This window comes from Mesoplodon densirostris, chromosome 3 (assembly GCF_025265405.1).
Source record: "Mesoplodon densirostris isolate mMesDen1 chromosome 3, mMesDen1 primary haplotype, whole genome shotgun sequence".
In the NCBI taxonomy this organism is placed as follows: domain Eukaryota; kingdom Metazoa; phylum Chordata; class Mammalia; order Artiodactyla; family Ziphiidae; genus Mesoplodon; species Mesoplodon densirostris.
This window is the reverse complement of record NC_082663.1, coordinates 62607848-62629561: the sequence shown is the minus strand read 5'-3', so window position 1 is coordinate 62629561 and position 21714 is coordinate 62607848. Positions and strand designations below refer to the sequence as shown.

The window sequence follows — 21714 nt, the reverse complement described above, 5'->3', positions numbered from 1 at the left end:
GTATATAGAAAATCCTAAAGAATTCACAGAAAAATATAAAAGCTAATAAATGAGTTCAATCAATATATAAAAATAAATATATTTCTATACACTAGCAATGAACAACCCAAAACTGAAAGTAAGGAAACAATTCCATTTGCCATAGCATCAAAAAGAATAAAATATTTCAGGAATAAATTTAATAAAAATATAAAACACTACACTAAAAACTATAAGACATTGGTGAAAGAAGTTAAAGAAAATCTAAATAAATGGAAAGACATCTTATGTTAACAGACTGGAAGACAAAATGGTTAACACAGTAATATTCCCAAATTGACCTACAGGTTTATTGCAATCACTATCAAAATCCCAGCTGGTCCCCCTCACTCCCCAAATTAACAAGCTAGTCCTGAAATTCATATGAAGATTCAAGGGACCCAAACAGCAAAAACAATCTTGAAAGATAAGAAAGTTGGGGGACTCACACTTCAAAGCTACAGAAATCAAGACAGTGTGGTACTGGCATTGGACAGACATATATCAATGGAATAGAAATGAGAATCCAGAAATAAATGCTCACAATCATGGTCAGTTGATTTTAGAAAAACATGCCAAGACAATTCAATGGGGAAAGAATATTCTTTTTAACAAATGCTGCTGCACAACTAGATATCCACATAACAAAAGAATGAAGCCCTACCTCACACCACATACAAAAGTTAAATCAAAATGGATCATAGAGCTAAATATAAGAGCTACAACTATAAAACTCTTAGAAGAAAACAAAGAAGTAAATCTCTGTGACCTTAGATTAGGCAATAGATTCTTAGGTACGACACTAAATGATAAAGAAAAATTTCAGAATGATGTCTGCTGCCTGACACCTTTCAAATAAAGTTTAAAATATTCAAGACAAAGTAAATGTTAATGGATACATGGGACTTCCCTGGTGGTCCAGTGGTTAAGAATCTGCCTTCCAATGCAGGGGACACGGGTTCAATCCCTGGTCGGGGAACTAAGATCCCACATGCTGCAGGGCAACTAAGCCCACATGCCACAACTACAGAGCCCGCATGCCGCAACTACAGAGCCCACACGCCACAAATACAGAGCCCATGCACCACAACTAGAGAGCCTGCGCATCATGACTACTGAGCCCGCACACTCTGAAGCCTGTGCACCACAACTAGAGAGAAGCCCGTGTACTGCAACGAAAGATCCCACATGCTGCAACAAAAGATCCCACGTGCTGCAACAAAAGATCCCGTGTGCCGCAACCAAGACCCAATGCAGCCAAAAATAAATAAATATTTTTAAAAAATGGATACATAAATATGTAGAAGAAATATACAAATACCTATCATAATCAATCTCCAAATAGTGGTTACTTTTAGGGAAGACAGAGGAGGGCAAAGGGATAAATAGGGCTTAAAGTATCTGCAATCTCTTATTTCTAAAAAGAACTCTGAGACAAATAGGATATCCTTGATAAAATAAATTTATCATGTTTGATAAAATAAAATTAGCATATTTCATAAAAGTGGATATGGGTATACATATGTACTTTTATGAGTATTTAAAATACTTTACAATTTAACAAATTATATTTTATAAAAATGAGACATCCTGGGCTTCCCTGGTGGCGCAGTGGTTTAGAGTCTGCCTGCCGATGCAGGGGACACGGGTTTGTGCCCTGATCCGGGAAGATCCCACATGCCACGGAGTGGCTGGGACCGTGAGCCATGGCTGCTGAGCCCGCGCATCTGGAGCCTGTGCTCTGCAACGGGAGAGGCCACAACAGTAAGAGGCCCGCGTACCGCAAAAAAAAAAAAAAAAGAGACATCCTTGGAACCTCCCTGGTGGTCCAGTGGTTAAGACTTCGCCTTCTAATGCAGGGGTTGCAGGTTTAATTCCCGGTCGGGGAGCTAAGATCCCACATGCCTCGCAGCCAAAAAACCAAAACATAAAACAGAAGCGATATTGTAACAAATTCAATAAAGACTTTAAAAATGGTCCACATCAAAAAAAAAATCTCAAAAGAAAAAAAGATTTAAGAATGAGATGCCCTTATCATGAGCATTCATTGCCAGTACAGCACAGGGTGAAAAATGAAGGTAAATTAAAGTAACTGATCTAAAACCACACTAATCCCAAGAAAAATTCTGGAAATTACTTTGGGAATAAATACTGATATCAGAACCTTTGTCACTGCCTTTATTCAAAATGGACTACAAAGTCCATGCCCCCAGAATGAATACTGGAATTTTCCACTTGTTTGTATTCTATATAAATAGTTGTGGCTTATGTTTATTTTAATAAATTCTCTCTTCCTCTCTCTCTCTGCTCCTAAATTTGTTTTCATCCAATTTTCCCAAGCTTAAATCTCTTGTTTTTTTCCTTTCCCTAGATTTGCATTTCCTTTTCCAAGCAACAGTAAATTATTTTCTTTTCCAACTGCTCTTAAATCAAACAGTACATTTCTTTGGTTGGTTTTTCACTTTCATCTACATGTTAATTGGTTTATTTACATCGTCTCTGCATCTTCACTTGTCCGAAGTACAGCACAAGCTTCCAGATGCTAACAAGCTAGTTTTACAAGGAGGAAGGTGGCTCATGTAGGTATACCAGGAAGATGCAGATGCAGATGAGGACTTAACAAACACTTCTCATACTTATTTCCTCACAGGGCACACAGGAAGCTGGAGGGGTGGTGGGGAGGACATGGGTGCTGCTGCTGTTAGAGGGTGGTCAAGGCTGCAGGCGCTGGCCCCTTCTCTCCCTGGAACCAGGAGCCTTGGTCTTCAGAGCCCAGTAGGCTGCCTGCCTCTAGTCACACAGGGCAACAGTTACCATCACTGAGCACCTTCTACTGCCAGGCAGTGTCCCAAGCACCTGATGCTATTTCCTTGAACTCATAATTTCCTAAGAGAGAGCCATTACCGTCTCCACTTTACATACAAGGCACTGGGTAGAGAAGTGAAGCAATACATGCAAGGTCACAGAGCTGGTAAAGGCAGAGCCAGGATTCCCACCCAGCCGTGGCTCGTGGCAAAGCCCTGCCCTTTACCACACATGGCTTCTTCCCTTTCCAGCTGCGGAAGCAGCAATGTAGAACAGATGCATTTTTTGGTGAAGAGTTGTTCTCCCTCACAACCTACCATGCAATCGCTCTACCTATTATATTATTTATACTCAAAATGGGGCAATATTTGTCTTCAAGAAAGCAATCTGATTCCTCAAGTTTGACATTAATAAAAACAAGCCTTTGCACACAGGCATATACACACACACCACGTATGGATATGTGGGCATGCACATCAGGGCAAGGATGGCCATCTGCTGTATATGAAAGAGCCCCTGGCATAGTGCTTCTATAGCCACTTGCTCTGCAAACCAAGTCCCTACAGAGGAACGGGGGTGTACCTGGATAGGATCCTGCGTCAGTCTCATGGGCCCGATGCGTACCTCTGCCGAAGAGACCTGCTAAAACAAACAAACAAACAAAAACAGCCCATGAGATGTGTCAAGTCATAAACTACAGGAATTGACAAATTCTTCCTTACACTGGATATTATGTCATGCCCCTTTGCAGCTAAATGAAAGGATCCAATTTATTGACATGGAGACAGTTTATAAATTATCACATACAGTACAATTCTGGTTTTGTAAAAGAATGTATACATTTATGTGCATTGAAATGTCTGGGAGGATACATCCTCAAGGCTAAGTGGTAGGATTTCAGGTTATTTTTACCTTAAGTGCATGGATTTTTATAATAAGCACATATTATTCTTTACTCTCTCTTTATGGGAGAAAACAACTCAATAATTATTTACTGAGCACCTACTATTCTGGGCATGATGCCAGGCTGTTATTATTCTGAAATTTCCAAAGAGTAAAAATTCCTCTCATATGTGGAAGCTAAAGCATTTTGATGGCTTAAGAGTGTTCCTATATTTAGATCTTATTTTTTTATCTTAATGTTTTAGTACGAGGAATAAACAGCTTACTCTTACCCGTGTTGACCATGACTAAATTATTCATTTCAGTTGTACCTCCTCAAATAAACTGAGTAACCTCACACCCAGGACCACAGGAAGCTGACTCTGTCCCATGACTCCAGGAATGAGCTTAGGTGTTCACTGGCCAACACCATCTAACTGCCTTTGGCTGCGAGCAGAGAGAAAATATTTCTCTTTGTTTTTAATTACTTTACTTGGATTTCTAAAAATAACTTTTCTCTAGACAATCCGATTGAAGGTCTTGGCCTCACCTCCATGGATCCAGGTTTGTTTTTCTCCAAGAGGCTGCAGTCATTTTGCCTCTACTTAGCAGCTTATCCTGCATTCAACACACTAGGTTGGCCCCCGTGAGTCAGACAGGACAGCTTCAGCAAGCACAGGAGTTCACAGGACCAGAGACATTTCAGTGACCCAAGGGTCAGAGGAGGCTTTATCAGTTAAACAAGAAAGGCAGAACTTTCTTTACATTAGACTCGAAGACTACTAATTTCCCTTTCTCCTTTCTTGCCCTTTAACTGCAGGTGGGCATGGTGTGAAGCTTCTCCAAAACATAACCACGAGCTGCCAATTTCCTTTTCCTCTGTCAGGCGGATTCCTCCAGCCTGCTCTCTGCAGTGAGCTCTCAGGAGAGCAAAGCTGGGCTCTCCTGCCCTGCTTGGGGAAGCAGCCTCCCCACGGTGAGACCTTCCAGCAGGGCTGGAAGGACTCCTCGGGTCCCTGAGCCTATGGACCTGTGACAAGTCCCTTCAGTGTTGCACTGCGGTCCTCAGGCCTAAGTGACACACTCAAGTTGCTTTTCTCTAAGCAAAACAATGCCCTGTGAGGGGTCTGTACTGACTGATACGTGCACAGCCCCAAGAATTCCCCTGGAAGGAAAACGTCACCAGGTCTCCTGCATCACTGGGACTCTGGCCACCACGCAGCTTCACCCTAAAAGCAGTTTTTATCGTCTGAAATAGACACCCTCCCTCAAAAGCAGTGCAACCGCCAGAATTCTGCTACAAAATTAACGACTAAGAAGTGAAACCAGTTTGGTACAGAAAGAGAAATGTGACTGAAAATCTGAGGTATCTTTGTGCTCTCTGGTCTCTCCTGGCAGAGTGCCTGCACCACCCACAGAAGCCCCTGCGACAGGGCCTCCTGCGCTTTCTCCAGCAAAACTGGCCCTGCACAGGGGCACCCAGGGGCAGAAGACAAATGAAACAAGAAATCCATAAAAGTTTAAAAGCAATCAAATAAAAAGTGGCTCGCTTTGGAAGGCTAAGGGACTGGGGCAAGGGCAGAGACTGCCCCCAAAGTGATAATTCCCTCCTAAGCGACGCACTCCTGTGTACTTTGAAGGAACGAATGTGTGCACGACGCTGTTAAACAGGCCCTGTTCAACTCTGCCAGCAAAGCAGCTGATGACTGCGGGGGGCCCTCCTGTCTCCAGCCCTGTGCTAGGCACTCTCACACGAGCGACCTTGGCAGGAGAAAAGCAACAGCCACGGAGTGACGGCATGCAGCTTTAGAAGCAAGCCTCCATCTAGAAGATCCTTCTCCTGCTGACAGACAGGAAAGACTCCAACTTTCCCCTGCAGCACAAGAGGTCCCTGCCCGCATCCAGCATTTTAACCTCCTCCGGACCCACGTCAGCAGGAAGCTGCCACCTGAAGCAGAGCCCAGGAGAGGAACTGCAAGGTCGCTGAGCTCCCTCCAAGACCCCGGCCTCTGCCAGCCCCTCCCGCCCCCCGAGCCCCACGTCCCTGTGCTGCCTCCCAGAGAGCACAGGTCGACTTCACCGCCAGCCTGGGCGCCTCGGTTTCCCAGCTCCTCTAGTCCTGACCTACACGTCACTTCTCGTCTCTTGGTGTGCCTTCTCCTTCTTGGTCTGCGCTCCAGTCATCCGACTTTGGCTTCTGTGTCCAACAGAGGTCAACTATCCCAGTAGAACTGGAACCTCTCCTCCTGGCCTATGAGGGAAGGCCCAAGGCCCGACCAGCAGCAGGTATGGGCACAGACAGCAGCAGCAGCCTGCAGAGTTCTCCTTCTAACACAGGAGTCTTTTTTTTTTTTTTTTTCGGTACGCGGGCCTCTCACTGTTGTGGCCTCTCCCGTTGCGGAGCACAGGCTCAGCGGCCATGGCTCACAGGCCCAGCCGCTCTGCGGCATGTGGGATCTTCCCGGACCGGGGCACGAACCCAGTGTCCCCTGCATCGGCAGGCGGACTCTCAACCACTGCGCCACCAGGGAAGCCCCACGGGAGTCTTATTGCCTGCATTCCACCCATTTCTAAGAGAACAAATTATGAACAGAAACAGGAGACCATTTACTGATGTCTGTGTAATCAAGCCAAGATTCTCTACTTCAAAGAGTGAACTTTGAGCAACTGCAGATACACAGATCCTCAATTAGTGTGTTAGCTCTGATTCCAGGGTGTGACCACATTTGCCAAGGACACAGAAGCAAGAAGGAGGTGGGGTCATAGGTATTACAATTCCAGCTCTGGAGAGGAGAGGAGGATAACGTTGAGTGTGAAGAGAGACAAGCTTCCTAGTCACTCCGACCCCACGGCTCTCCCCAGCAGCCAAATGAGGAAGCACTGCTGGCTGACAGTGCAGTCTCAACTGTCCAACATTAATAGTGTGTCGAATATTTATGTGTACACACATGTGTGTGCATGGTCACCTACACACACACACATACACATATATATGTAGCAGGGTCACCAATTCACATTCAGATGAGTTGGCTCTTCAGGAAAAAAGAAATGTCCTATTTTGTATCATTTACTGATTCTACGGTGTAGACACTTTCACCTTGACTGATCTCAAGGTAGCAACCTAGGTCCCTGAACATGCAACTGGGAGTATACCTTTTCATTCTGAGAGGGTTTATGAGAGGCAAACTCATTCAGACTTGTTTGATAGGCAAATTTCTATCACTTGCTTTTGTTTGAGAGTTCAGTGAGATATAGAATTCTGATTGACAGACATTTCCCCTCAGACTTTGAGGTGGAGAGAAAGGAGACCATCTTTCTGGTTTTGAAGGTGGGGAGGTCAAGGAAGGCTTTATGAAGACAAGTGGGTCATGGATGGGAAGAAGAAGAGATTGGGTTGGGAGAGGAAATTCCAGGCATAGGAAACAACAGAAGCAAAGGCACAGAGGCAAGAATGCAAAGATGCTCGTAGGGGAGAAGACAGGAATCTAGAGAAGGTGGATTACAGAGCATGAAAGGGAAGACTAGGTTGCGGTCAGTTCCTTAGAGGATTCTGGAAAGGAAATCCCTTTTGATTCTGTAGGCACCAACCACATTGCAGGTTTTTGAGCGGAGGATTAACGGGATCAGATTTATGACTCAGGGAGAAAAACCATTTGGTTTGCCTACTTTCTGGATAGTCAAGAACAGAAATTTTGCAAAAACAAAACAAAGACACTGCTATGAGTAGGAACTATAGCAGTGAAAGCAAGTGGGTAAAATACACCACAACGATCAAGAAAAAAAAAATTACACCCCCCCGCCACCACCAGCTTGGTTTCATATCCAAGGAGAGGGAACTCCAAGATGAAAACCAACTGGTGCAGGGTAACCAGACGAAAGAGACTAAGTCTTGAGAGAAATCGCAGCAGTTCAGGCGGCTGGTCCACCTGTAACTGCAGCATACTCTCTAGTGGTGGTGGCCACAGCTCTCGGTAGCTTCAGGAATTGTGTTAAATAACTTGGACTCCGGTTTTAGAGCTTCCCTCAAATATGAAGGTGGTAAGAATTCAGGCAAAGTGACTGAGCTGGAAGGCCTTCCTCCTGCATCTGCTCAGCAGAGCTGACTCAGGCTTGGAGGGCCGCTCAAGTGCCCCCCACTCTCTGAAGGCTGTCCAGGTCCAGTTGCACCCAGACAGGACTCACCACTCTCTCTGCTCAGTGCTCCTCCTGTGTGCTTCTTAGCATTTACTTTACTACCCATTTAAATATCTTTCCCCTGGGCAAGGTTGTGAGTGTCCTGAGGGACACAGATATTGTCTTTTTCACTATTTTGTCCGCAGCCTCTAGAAGGTGCTCAGTAAATGCTGGTGCTCAATAAAGAAATGGAATTGAATTAAGATCACACAGATTTTAAGTAACAGAGTCAGGGCTGAGACTTCATTTTTCCTGACTCCCAGTGCACTGCTCTTTCATTATGCTCCACATTTTATAGCATTAATTCTGACTGAAACCCCCATATTTCTCTTATGGGTTTCTGGACTCTATTGCACTTTTGCAGATGGATTCAGCACCTGGCAATCTCTGCTCACACCCTAGTAGTCTGTGCTGCTGCTAACAGGGCTGCCACCAGGACTAAGAAGGAGAAGTTCTATATGTGTGTGTCTCTGTCTGTCGGGGTGGGTAGGCAGTTGCCATAACTTCTACCTTCCAAAAACAAGCTCAGAGACTGAATCCTCCCCACTTCAACAACTCCTTGGGAATCCATTCCTCCCCACCACCTGCAGTACTGAGTGTTCACACACAGGTGTATACACACGCACAGCTCAGGGCCAAACCAACTTCACTTCATGAAAGGGGTACCCCATTGTAAAGATCATTCTTATTTTTAAATATCCTTAATCAACCCTGACTGTTGCCCTGTTGGCTCTGATTTTAAAACAGTATTTACATCTCTCAAGGGGTCCCCTGTCTACCCTCCATTCCCAGGCCAAACTACTTTCTTTATTCCTCTGAGCTCTGGGTAAGCAAAGGTGGTATTTGACTTGTCCCTTTTAAATGAGCCCATGCCTGCCCTCTGGCTTCTGGTCAGAAAGGCACCAGCAGTGCAGCCTCCACGTGCCCCACCATGAGGCTGCTGGGCATCGCTGCTCCAGACTGGGAACCACTGACTCTTCCTGCCTCACCTCCCAGGCCCACTGTCCACCGAACACCCAGAATGCTTCCTTCCTCCTCCTGTGTCTGATCAGCCACAGGCCCCAGTGGTCAGCTCTGACCTCACACCAGCCTCCAGCCTTCACCTCACTTTGATTCTCGCCATGTTCCACTGCCCCCTGGACCTTTCAGAGCCCAACAGGTGGTCCCAATCCTCCCCTCTCCTCCCCTTCCTGCTTCCAATTATCTTACCTAGACATTCTCAACCTGGGCTTCTTATTAGAATTACCTGAAGGACTTTTTAATTATATTAATGCTTGAGTTCTACTTCAAACCAAGAGAACTGGTATCTCTAAGGTGCAACGGGGGTTGAGAACCACTAGTCTGTTCTTTGAGCAGACATGTCTGTTGTCAACTTCAGACGCTACTACATATTCATTTATGCAACAGATATCAACGGAGCACTTACTTGGTGGAAGGCACCAAAACCCACCCAGACTCAACCATCATACCTGAACCCAGATACCCACAGGGTTTTTTCCAGATAAGCCACTCCAGAAACACAAGATGATCATTTAGGCAAGAGGAAAATACAGTCCTTCACATTTGATGAGTTTTTCCCCCCAAACAGTATCCCTAAACTAGAATCAAAATAAAAATTTTTATAGTCTTTTTTTGTTACATATACACACATTATATATATGGAAGATTACTCATAGTCATGAGATACTCACAGTGGGCGACAGAGCTACCAACTCCATGTTTTATGCTCTGCTGGTTAGATTATTAATTTGGCAGCATGAGGTTTGACTTTAACTTTTAAAACTCCTATTCACCAAAAGCAAAAGCAAAAAAACACCCTAATAAAAGGGAAAAAAGGTAGGTGCTAGCCCAAGAAATGACATCTACAGTATAGGAAACCAGCAAGTATTAGTAACCAGAACATAACAAAATCCTTAAAAACAATAAAAAGACAACCAGAAAGAAAGCTGGGCAAAAGATCTGAAAAAGAAATTCACAGAATAGGAAATACGCGTATGAAGAGACACTCAATATTTAGTCATCAGGAATATAAAAATTTCAAATTACAATGAGATACCATGTCACAACCAGCTGTTTTTTGATCAACAAAACAGTAGAATTAGGAAGTCAAACACTACCTAGCATGGGCAAGAAGTAGACCCACAGGAACTCATACATTGTTGTTGGGAGTGTAAATTGGTTCAGCCACTTTGAAAACATTCTGGGGATTTCTAGTAAAGATGAAGTTTACATACGACCTACAATCCACGTCCTATGTGAATGGACCCCTGGGGTATATGAAGAAGTACTTACAAGAACATTTGGAGCAGATTTAGAACCAAGATTTGGAAACAGCCTTATCCACAATCCATTAACATCCATCACCAAAAAAAATTTATATCAAGAAATATCCATACAATGGAAATTATACAACAATGAAAATGAAACAACCCAAGCTACCCATTCCAAATGGATGAATCTCACAAACATCAAGTAAAAAAAATAAGTCTCAGAAAAACACATACCTTAGAGTACCACTTAAGGTTTTAAAATATTTAAAATAACACTGAATATAGTTTAAGAGTATATTATAACAGTACAAAGAAATGCTTATAAATTCCCTATGGAGGCAAGTGGTCCTACTGGTGGAGAAGGAGATTTATTCAGGGGCTTCAAGTATTGTTCATCATTGATTTTTTTTTTTAAGCAGTGAATACTGAGTACATAGGTGTTTACTGGATTATACGTTCCGGTTTGTTGATATCTTAAATATCACAAAATAAATTTACAATATATTTAGTTTTATGGGAAAAGCCTATTTCCTATCTTGGGGTTAACATTAATTGAGCAAGTAGTCAATATATAAATATTCTACATATACTTTTTTTTTTTCTCCCAGTAAGGTCTTTATTTGGTAAAATAAGATGCTGTATTTAAAATTCCTCAGAATACAGACTGAGTTTCCCTGAAACTTGTTGAAATGAAACCCTAGGAAATGGGGCTGGGACTCGGGGGACCTGGGACTCGGGGGACCTTGCTCAAGGTAACTAATTTCTCTGTGCCCCAGTAAGACAAGAGGGGATTGAGGACCCACGCCCCGATGTGCATCATCCCATGTAACAGGCACAGCAATCCCACAAACTTAAAGCTAAAGAAGTTAAAGCTCCAGAAAGGTTACTCAACTCACCTGAGGGCAGGAGTTGAGATTTAAGCCCAGACCTGTCTTTCTTGGAAGGAAGGCCATGTTCTTATTTACATATTAACTTATATCTTGATTTGTTCCAGAAAGGTCTTAAGATGGTACACAAAGAGACTTTAGTTGTAAAAAACTTATACATAAGATGTGGAAGATCAGGCTGAGCTTGGGGAAGGTGAAGCAAGTAAGGAGATCAGTACATACTACGTGTGTCACAGCTGACGCAGTCAGAGCCAGTGAAAGCAAGATGCGACCCAGAGGCACCCCGAGGCACTGGACCAGACGCCGTGATGGGCTTTCCAGCACAGTGTCTTATGATGCCCCCTGCCCTCTCCCATTCTCCACTGTCGCTGTTGGGGACAAGGCTGTTCTTTCTTAATAAGTATTGTCATTACACTCAGTGACTCTTACTGGGCGAGTGGAGAAGAGGATGATATATCCCACCATGCCTGGAAAACATCACAGTGACAAAGGACAGATCCACCCTCTGGTTAGCACTGAAATGGTAATTAAAAATAAACTTAAAAATAAAGGGCTTCCCTGGTGGCGCAGTGGTTAAGAATCCACCTGCTAATGCTGGGGACACAAGTTCAAGCCCTGGTCTGGGAAGATCCCACATGCCACGGAGCAACTAAGCCCATGAGCCACAACTACTGAGCCCGCATGCCACAACTACTGAAGCCCGTGCGCCTAGAGCCTGTGCTCCGCAACAAGAGAAGCCACCACAATGAGAGGCCTGAGTACCACAATGAAGAGTAGCCCCTGCTCGTCACAACTAGAAGAAAGTCTGCATGCAGCCACGAAGACCCAAAGCAGCCAAAAAATAAATAAAATAAATTTATTTAAAAATAAATAAATAAAAGGCAAAAGACATCCAAGATGCCATCAGATCCACACACAGAAAATGTGGCCAGCACAGTCTAATGGAGAAACCATCCCACTCCCCATAAATATCAGATGAAAGAGAGAAATTCTTTAAACACTGGAGTCATTTCATCTACAGCCATCAGAAAAGAACTGTCTGAAACAGACTATGTGTTAAAATGGGGGCGGGGGGAAGGTCTAGAATACAATCCATGAAATGGTGAGTACACCTGAAGGAGGCTAGCACAAGAAAGCCTTAGAGAGAATTAGCTTTGGGCGGGGGAAACCCTAATTGCACTTCAACATTATGATTATGTCAAAAAGCTTTACATCATACATACGCAAGAATCACGGCATCAAGCTTTCATTAACCTAGCAACTCAGCTGCAGTGTCACTGGGCCAGGCATGTGTGTCAACATAACCATTCCCAGATTGCAAAGGTCAAACCCAGGGCGTGACCTGGAGAACAGAGGAATTTAAAGGCAACTGAAAAACGTGACATCCCTCAACTAACTTCCTTCCTTTTATTAGGAATATTACTGATAATAGAAACAGCCAGATGACTTCAAGCACTCAAAATTACATTGTGTAACAGAGGATGAGCAAAGAATGTCGATCTCTGATTATGCAGAAGGCAGTTACCCGGACTGTGGAAAAACCCAAGCATTTCTAATGCCCTTCCATCCTGCTATATGCCTTCTCCTTAACATTAAATGAAGATGGGACAAAGTGGGGAGGGATGATATTCAAATCCGTCAGTTCTGTTACTTGGTCAGCAGTTCTGGTAAATAGATTTGATGGCCAAGGAAACAGAAACCACCTGCTAAAAATGAGTTTTAGAGATAGCCTGTGGATTTCAATTATCTATGCTGCCTCTGTCCTCAGTTTTATCACTGAAAAGCTAGAACCGCCTTAGAGAACCAGTAGCCAAATATCTTCCCTGTTGGACTCCAGGAGAATCTCACACTAGGGCCCGGGTGACCCTGAAGCAACACTGGATTTTTAGCCACATCTGGCACCACACCAGAATTGAACCACACTCGCTTTCCTGACTCTGGCGTATCGGGGCCACTCACACTGGGTGAACTGTCACCGTCAGACCCTGAGTCCACGGACCGTGTGGATGTCAGGAGGGATGAATCCGCGTGGAATGCTGACTCCACTTAAAAGCTAATCCCATTTCAACGAATCCCATTTAAAAGTAACAAACTCATGAGAAGTAACCTGCAAAATGCAAATGCCCACTTTTTTGAAAAGGAATTTTACTTAGCTGGCAAAAACAGTGATTTCCAAACAGTTATTCATCATATGCACAGTTCCCATCCTAAAGACGTAAAACCTAAGAGAAGCACTATACAATTAGAACCTCAACATTTTTAGAAGCTTAGCATATGGACAGCCGCCCCCGAGACCAGCAGGGCATACCTTGAAGGTCCCCCCACTCCCCACCCCCGAGCCCTGTGCCTCTTCCCTTTATCTAACAAAGGTAAACACGTTGGGGGCAGGTCTCCACTGTGCTTGGCCCTCTGGGTCCACCGTGGCTTCCATCAAAAGCCAAGGTGTCAACACCCCACAACCTTACTTCTTTTTAAAAAATAGTAATTTTTTTAAGAGTTAGGGAAGAGGACAGGGGAGCACCGTGAGGGTGGAAGTGGCCTGCTTATGGGTGTGTGGCTGAGCTGAGGAAGGGTGCCTAAGGCAGCATCCTCCTCCTTCTCCCAGAAACCCAGAGAGTCAGAAAGGGGTAGCCAGTGAATGTGTCCACTGGGGAGGAAAAAACCCAGAGAGCTCCCAAACACAGCAAAAGATTACTTAAGTCCACAAAGACCGTTTTCTATTCAATCAAAGTACATTTCTTTAAAAAGGTGGTTCCAACTCACAGCCTATCCTGGATTCCTGCACATGTCCCTCTTCTCTTGGCTGGAGAGCAGGCTGAATAACACACTCTTGTCTGACAGTGGAATGGAAGTGAAAGGCTCCCTTTTGTTCCTGCTCTAAAGCTCTGCCCACTTGCGTCTTCTGATGAACCTCTGCGTAATCAAGGCATTAAATACCTTCATCTGAGAACACAGCACTCTGCAAACAATTCAATAATGGTGGTAAGAAATAAGCCAGAGGTGCCTGCAGGGTGCTATGGGAACTCAGGCAAGATGCATTAAGCTCCCTCTGGGAACTCAGGCAAATTTCCAGGAGATCACAGGAAAGCTCAATGATGAAGGAGGAGTGAGACTGAGGCAGGTGAAAACCATGGAAGGGACATTTCCAGCCTACGGAATACCACGAGGAAAGGCAAAGAACAGAGTTCCTGTGGACAGCCCCGTGCAGCCTGGGTCTGTGGATGGGGATGATGAGGCTGACCAGGGAGGAAGGGGCCGGCTCGCAGCCTTACCATGGTGAGAAGCTTAGGCTTACGGTAGCACTGCTGGATCAGTATTGAGCTGGATCATTCTGGCTGAAGTGTGGATAGAGTAAGTGTGGATAGACTGGAAGACCAGAGACCAGAAAGGAACTGCTGCTGCAATGATCTGGGCCTGTGGTTCTCAAAGTGTGGTCCCTGAACCAGCAGCAGCAGCACTGGAACTTACCAGAAATGGAAACCCTCAGGCCCACCCCAGACCTGCTGAGTCAGAAACTCTGAGGGGTGGGAGCAGCAATGTGTGAACTGACCAGCCCTCCAGGTGACTGCGATGCTCGCTAAAATTTGAGAACAACTGGTAAAGACAAGAGGTGATGGGCGCCTGCGCTAGGAGCAGCGTGGGATGAATTCGAGGCTAACGCAGGGCATAAAATCAACTGAGACATGTGTGGGCAGCGGAGGATAAAGAGAGGAAGTTCAAGGATTTTGGTTTGAGTGACTGGTTGGAGCTGTCAAGAATACAAGAGGCCAAGCAGACTTATGAGGGCTGATGAGTTACGTGCTGGATGTGCAGCGTTTGAGATGCCTCTGGGCCATGCAACTTGTCAGGATGTGGGATATATGAGTAGGAAGCTCAGAGGAGAGGTAGTGAAAAACATGCCACCACTCAGAGCAGGAAACCAAAGACAGAACTCTGGAGACACCAGTATCAGAGGGCTGAGGAGAGGCAGGAAAGTCCACAGAAGCCCCAGAAGAAGGAAAAAGAGAAGGAAAAGGAAAATAAGCTGGTTCTCCCAGAACCTCTGGTACTGCCACAGGGCACAGCTAAGTAGGTTTTGTTCTCCTACCTTAATATTAGGGAATCTATTTATATAACTCACCATCATCAGTAAGAGTAAACCAGGGCTTCCCTGGTGGCACAGTGGTTGAGAGTCCGCCTGCTGATGCAGGGGACACGGGTTCGTGCCCTGGTCCGGGAAGATCCCACATGCCGCAGAGCGGCTGGGTCCGTGAGCCATGGCCGCTGAGCCTGTGCGTCCGGAACCTGTGCTCCGCAACGGGAGAGGCCGCAACAGTGAGAGGCCCGTGTACCGCAAAAAAAAAAAAAGAGTAAGCCAATACTTGGTCATCTCAAGAGATGCCTAGATGGCATTTTGCTAAAGTTCAACATTCATTTTTAAAATTTCTTTCTTGATAGCCTCCCCAACATCCACTCCTTCCTTCTCTCTTCCCAGGGTTCACTGACTGACTCCTGTTTGGGGAGCTATGTGGTTCTAAAGAAAAAATGTGAATTTATATGAATATGGCTAAGCATTTGACTTCTCTGGCTACAGTGACTGGCTAGAGGTAATCAAGTGACTTAGGCTGGTCCAATCGAAGTTTTAGCACAGGATTTTGTTAGGAATGCTGACAAAAGGCTGTTTTCTCTCTCGCAGTCTCTCTCTCTCAGTATCTCTCCTTCTCCCTCTTTCTCTCCCTCTCGCTTAATCCTCCCTGGTTGTCAAAAAAAAATTTCTTGAACAAATGTTTGCTGACTGCCCACTGTATTCCAGTCACTGGGGAAAAAAATTGCTCATTACTATACAAGTAAATACACAGCTCAATTTGGATTTGAACTCAGACTCCCTGACTTCAGAGCCTGGGCTTTCACATAAGATATCATACACCTGAGTGTCATCAAAGAAGACTGAAATAAATGGAATGATATGTGCCTTCCCGGATGGGAAGTCAGTATTTTAAAAGTGTCGTCTCCCCTAAATCAATATATTAATTACTATAAATATCCTGACGCCAACTTTAATTCGTAAAATCCTCAAATCCATGTAGAAGAATAAATGGCAGCAACTGGCTAACAAAATTACGAAGGAAGCGTTATTTTGCTCTGCAAGATGTACCAATAGACTCCAAAGATACAACTACCAAAACAGTGTGGTTCTAGCAGAGAGGTCAATGAAAGATCACAGAAAGCTTAGGAACACACACACACACAAGAATATATATATATATATGAATATATATGTATATTTTCTCAGTTCTTAGGCTTTCTGCTATCTTTCATTGACCTCTCTGCTACAACCATGCTGTTTTAGAAGTATGATTTTAGTAAATAGTAAAAGTGTCATTTTATATTAGTGGGGAAGAAGTTGATAATTCAATAATTTCAAGAACGATAGTATAATTGGTTAACAGGTGGGAAACAATTAAGTTAGCTCCATGCATCATGACATATATCCAAATTACTTCCAGACAGATTAAAATTTTTAATTAAAAAAACCAGTGAGAATATTGACAAAATAGACAAGTGAACACTTATATCATTCAAGGGCCTGGAAGGCCGTGCTAAGAATAACATCAAAGACATAAACACTGAAGGAATGATTGTTAGAGTTTTACTAATAAATATATAAAAAGCAGAATAAATATAAAAATACCAAAAAAAAGAAAAACTATTAGTGATATATGATGGAAAAGGAGTTGGCATCCTTATAAGAGTTTGTAAAAACTCTAATAAGACAATTAGAAAAAAGGCAAGCATCCCAATGAAAAATGTGACAGTAAAGAAAGGATAGGCAATTCACAAAACAAACACACAAAAATAGGCTGTAAAAATTATGCAACAATGCTCAGCCTCTCTGGCAATCCAAAACAATTTTTTTGGATTGATTTCAAAACTAGATTCCACTTTTACTCATGAAATTCCAAAGATTTTGCAATGATAAACCCCAGTTGCTGTTAAAGGTCTGGGGAAATCAGTATTTTCCTTTCTGGAGGGAGAGAAAAACTGTCCCAGTGACTCTTATCCCATAACACACACCAAATGCCTTCCTGGATCTGGGTACCTTAAATGGTTAGAACCTTAAAAGTGTTTTGGAGGCTCTTTAAATTGCTGTCCTCTTTCTTCTGTTTATACATCTACCATAATACAGGCATACCTCATTTTATTGCACTTCACTTCACTGTGCTTCACAGATACTGTTTTGTTTTTTACAAATTGAAGGTTTGTGCCAGCCCTGCATTGTCAGATAATGATTAGTATATTTTAGCAATAAAGTATTTTTGATTAAGCTATGTACTTTGTTTTTTAAGACATAATGCTATTGCACACTTAACAGACTACAGTATAGTGTAAACTTTTTACACAACTTTAATATGCACTGGGAAACAAAAAAATTCGAGTGACTCTATTGCGATATTCGCTTTATTGCAGTGGTCTGGACAGGAATCTGCAATATATCAGAGGTATGCCTGTATTTATCATGTTATAATTTTGTCACCATAACCACAAACTGTTGAGGGCAAGAGGACCCTAGGAGACAAATGCCAACTCCATCCAACCACAGTCAGAGAACCAGTAAATGATCAGCTGCGACAGGATGCATTCCAGCACCCAAGGCCCAAATCCATCTGCTACAACCCAGACTCACAGATATTTGGTGACTGGGTGTTTAATATATCATTAAAAAGCTGAAGAAGCCCTTGGTAAATGGAAGATTACTCTGCTCCTGGGCACAAAACGCGGGCTTCTGTAGAACGAAAGCTGCCAGCGTTGCTGTTCAGTTTTCAATGTAACGCCAAATCTGGAATTCCTTTTCCCCGTATGTAACTAACGGGTAATAACACATGCCTCTTGGAGAGGGCAGATGTTGGGTCTGTGCTATTCATGGATGTACCTCCAGTGCTTGGCACATCAGACAGGTGGTAAATGATACATATCATTACGATCATTTCTCATTCATTCTTTTGAAAAATGCTTACTGAGCCCCACAGTAAGCCAGAAACAAAACATTTGTAATCTAACTTAATAAGCTGGATCATCATAACATAAGCTCTTTCTTTTTTTTTGTATTTATTTATTTATTATGCCTTTATGTTTCTTTATAGTTTATTACATATACCTTATACATTCTTAACAACACATTATTTCACTTGATTTTTGAACTTTATATAAATTACAAAATTACACTGTTTGTACCATTTTGCCCTGCTTGTTTTCACTAAACATTATATGTGGGATTGTCATGTAATAGTTTGTTCATTTCACTGCTATATAGTAAGGCATTATATGAATATATTATAATTTATCTTTTCTGCTCTTGGTGGACATTTTATTTCTACTTTTTGCTAGTATGAACAGTTCTGCTAAGAATGTTCTTGTACATATCTCTGTGGCACATGTGAAAGAATTTCTCTATGGTATATGCATAAGCTCTTTCTTTAGCTTGCATCAAAATGTAGTCCCAAAACATGTGAATTGCTTACATGAAAACACAAATGTCTACTTCTGTATTAGCTAACTTTACCACCCTTGTCCCCCCAATATCACAGAAAACCAAGAACTGCTTTACATTCTCACTTTCATTATTACAACATAGTCTCCTAGATATTGACATCCTGAAGGATGATTTCCAACAGTTGGGGAATTGGAAGGCTTCCAAGGGGTCATCTTCTTTAACTCTTTCATTTTACAGACTGCCAAATAAGGCCTAAGAGGGTACTGTTATGTTCAAGGTCGTACACAAGTAAGATGTCACAGGAGGATAAAATCAAGGTCTCCAAGCTGCCAGGCCAATGATACTTCCACCCTGCCCCCACTGCTTCTTCCTGGTAGTCACCAAAATGCTTTCCCTTCAAAAACAGAAGCATAGAACACCACATTTGCAGGCCTTTTAAAGAGAAGATGTTGGAATAGATTAACTTGTGGTCAGCTTTATCTCCAATTCCCTACCTCATGATTCTGCTTATAATTTAACATAAGGACCTATAAATATATACCATGTACTTGAGAGAATGGCAGATAAACCACAAAAGTTAAAAGCCTTTGTTAGAAATTCTGAAAGAAATTATTACTTATTTTTAAATAAAGGGGCTAATCATGAGTTTAAAAATTTCCTCAAATGCCCCATTTTATCATTTGCCTCTATATCTTCTTCTCCAAAGCCTTTTGCAGAATCTGACATAATATATATATCCAGCCATGAAAAAAGGCAGACTAATTAAGCAGTCTCTGAAGCCACTGTACCAGAAGATATGTCTTTCAGTGTGGACTTACCTATTAGTCAAAGAAAAGATATAAGTGGCAGTGTAAAAATCTAGAGGTGGGCTTCCCTGGTGGCATAGTGGTTGAGAGTCTGCCTGCCGATGCAGGGGACACGGGTTCGTGCCCCGGTCCGGGAAGATCCCACATGCTGCAGAGCGGCTGGGCCCGTGAGCCATGGCCACTGAGCCTGCACACCTGGAGCCTATGCTCTGCAACAGGAGAGGCCGCAACGGTGAGAGGCCCACATACCGCAAAAAAAAAAAAAAAAAAAAAAAAAAATCTAGAGGAAAAACTAAATCAATGAAGGAGGGTAGGAGAAAGTGAGTAAGAGGAGACCCTTGTATATGGTTAGGTAAATCAAGGACAATTTCCATAAACTAAGAAGGATCCTCTGGACCACTGAGCTGTCTTGCTAAAGCTGAATGGAGGTATGGGTCCTTGAGTAATAATAAAAAATAATAGGAGGGGGCTTCCCTGGCGGTGCAGTGGTTGAGAATCCGCCTGCCAATGGAGGGGACATGGATTCGAGCCCTGGTCCGGGAAGTTCCCACAAGCCGCGGAGCAACTAAGCCCGTGCGCCACAACTATTGAGCCTGTGCTCTAGAGGCTGCCAGCCACAGTTACGGAAGCCCGTGCTCCTAGAGCCCGTGCTCCACAACAAGAGAAGCCACCGTGATGAGAAGCCCGCGCACCGCAACGAAGAGCAGCCCCCGCTCTCCGCAACTAGAGAAAGCCCGCGTGCAGCAACAAGACCCAACACAGCCAAAAATAAATAAATAAATTTATTTTTAAAAAAATAAACTTTATAAAAAAAATAAACCATAATGTAAAAGATATGCAAAAAACTTGTATTCTCATCAATAATCTATCCACACTTTTATTATTAAAACACATTTAAATTACATGGAATTTAATAAATTCCTAGTCTGGGAGAGTAGTGTTTATCTGGCTTCCTGATGCTGCAGGCCCAGCTTGGATAGCTCTGCGGCAGGCACGTCCTGCAAAGGGACCCACAGTGAGCATTTGCTAAGGTCAGTCTACAGTTTAGGTCCTAATTCTCATGACACATCCCTTTGCTTGGCATTTTATGGTTCCACCAACTGGGGATTCAGAACAGGCTGACCCAGGAAGCCTTCTGAGGAAGCTTGGCTCTCCTGCCACATCTGGCTCCTGCCTCTGGTTACCAGGCAGAGTTCTCGATTTCTGACTTTCCTGAGTCTGCTGGACATTGCTCCACCAGGACTCAGAATGTGCTGTCAGGGAAGAGGACTCACAGCCTAACAGCCTTTCCCCAAACTCCAGCTGCTGCTGTACCAGCGAGCGTGGCCAGCACTGCCTCCTAAATGGAAGCAAAAGGCCCCAGAGAGTCCCAGGGCCGCCGGAAAGCAGGGAAGCCTCTCAGGAGCACAGGGTGTGAGAACGCCCTTCAGTTCTCTTCCTGTCTGACTTCTAGCCAGGAATGCTTAATGACATATCATGACAGGACCAGCAAACAAATTCAAACTCAGCCAGCATTGGCTGACTGCCAGCTCTATCCCTGTCCAAAGGGCAGGTGACAGCCAGGCTACCTGGAAGAGTAGGGGCTCTTCTCACAGTCAGTCCGTCATTTGGTCCCAGAGCTCCTGGTGACCTTCTGGGAGAAAGTGGAAGAGTTGATCTTGCCTGTCCCTTCTTGGGAGGATACATCCCACAGCCCAGAGGGGAAAGGAAGGAAGCTGGGACTACAGGGCCAGGCTAGGGCACTAGCTCTGCTACATGGCTGGTGCTTGCGGGGAGGAGACATGCCTGTAGCCCACATCTCAGGGTCTGCCGCTGTCCAAGGGCAGCCTGGCGTAGGGGTGAGAACTCCAACTGTGGAGCCACACTGCCTGGGACTGCATGCAGCTCCCCCATCTACTCGCCGAGGGACCTTGGGCAATTAACTATCTAACCTCCTTAAGGTTCTATTTCTTCATCTCCAAGTTGGATGCCACAGAATCTCTTGGGTTGTCACAAGTATTAAATGGGCTAATCTACAAATATCTAAAACGCAAATTACTCAGTAATTATTAGCTGCCACACCAGTGCCCCCAGACTCTGAAAACCTCAGACCCTAGAAATGATTCCACCTGGTAGGTGGCCCGATGTGTATGGGGGAGGGGAGGAGGTACACAGCAGAAGGAAAACATACAGTGGGTCAGATGACAATGACATGAATCCCCAAATCCGGAGATGGTAGGCTGAATAATGTCCTCCAAAGAAATCCAGGTCCTCATCCCTGGAACCTGTGAATGTTATTATATGGCAAAAGAGTCTTTGCAGATGTGATTAAGATAAGGATCTGGAGATGGGGAGATTAGTTTGGATATCAGGGTGGGCCAGAATGTAATCACAAGTGTTTTCCTAAGAAGGAGATTTGACCA

The 21714-nt window shown here is 43.8% G+C and overlaps 1 protein-coding gene across 9 annotated transcripts in view; it reads right to left on the bottom strand.

Annotated features, from left to right (window-relative positions):
* The window catches only part of PDE8B (phosphodiesterase 8B), a 258917-nt gene that overhangs the window by 151227 nt on the left and 85976 nt on the right, over positions 1–21714 (bottom strand). For 6 of the 9 annotated variants that reach the window (XM_060093065.1, XM_060093072.1, XM_060093067.1 and 3 more), the window contains exon 2: positions 3406–3465. The exons of 1 other annotated variant lie outside the window; for it this stretch is intronic. In XM_060093065.1, the coding sequence (XP_059949048.1) occupies positions 3406–3465 (60 nt within the window). The remainder of the gene's footprint in view (positions 1–3405; positions 3466–21714) is intronic. 2 more of the 9 variants (XM_060093066.1, XM_060093074.1) reach the window with 1 other exon arrangement.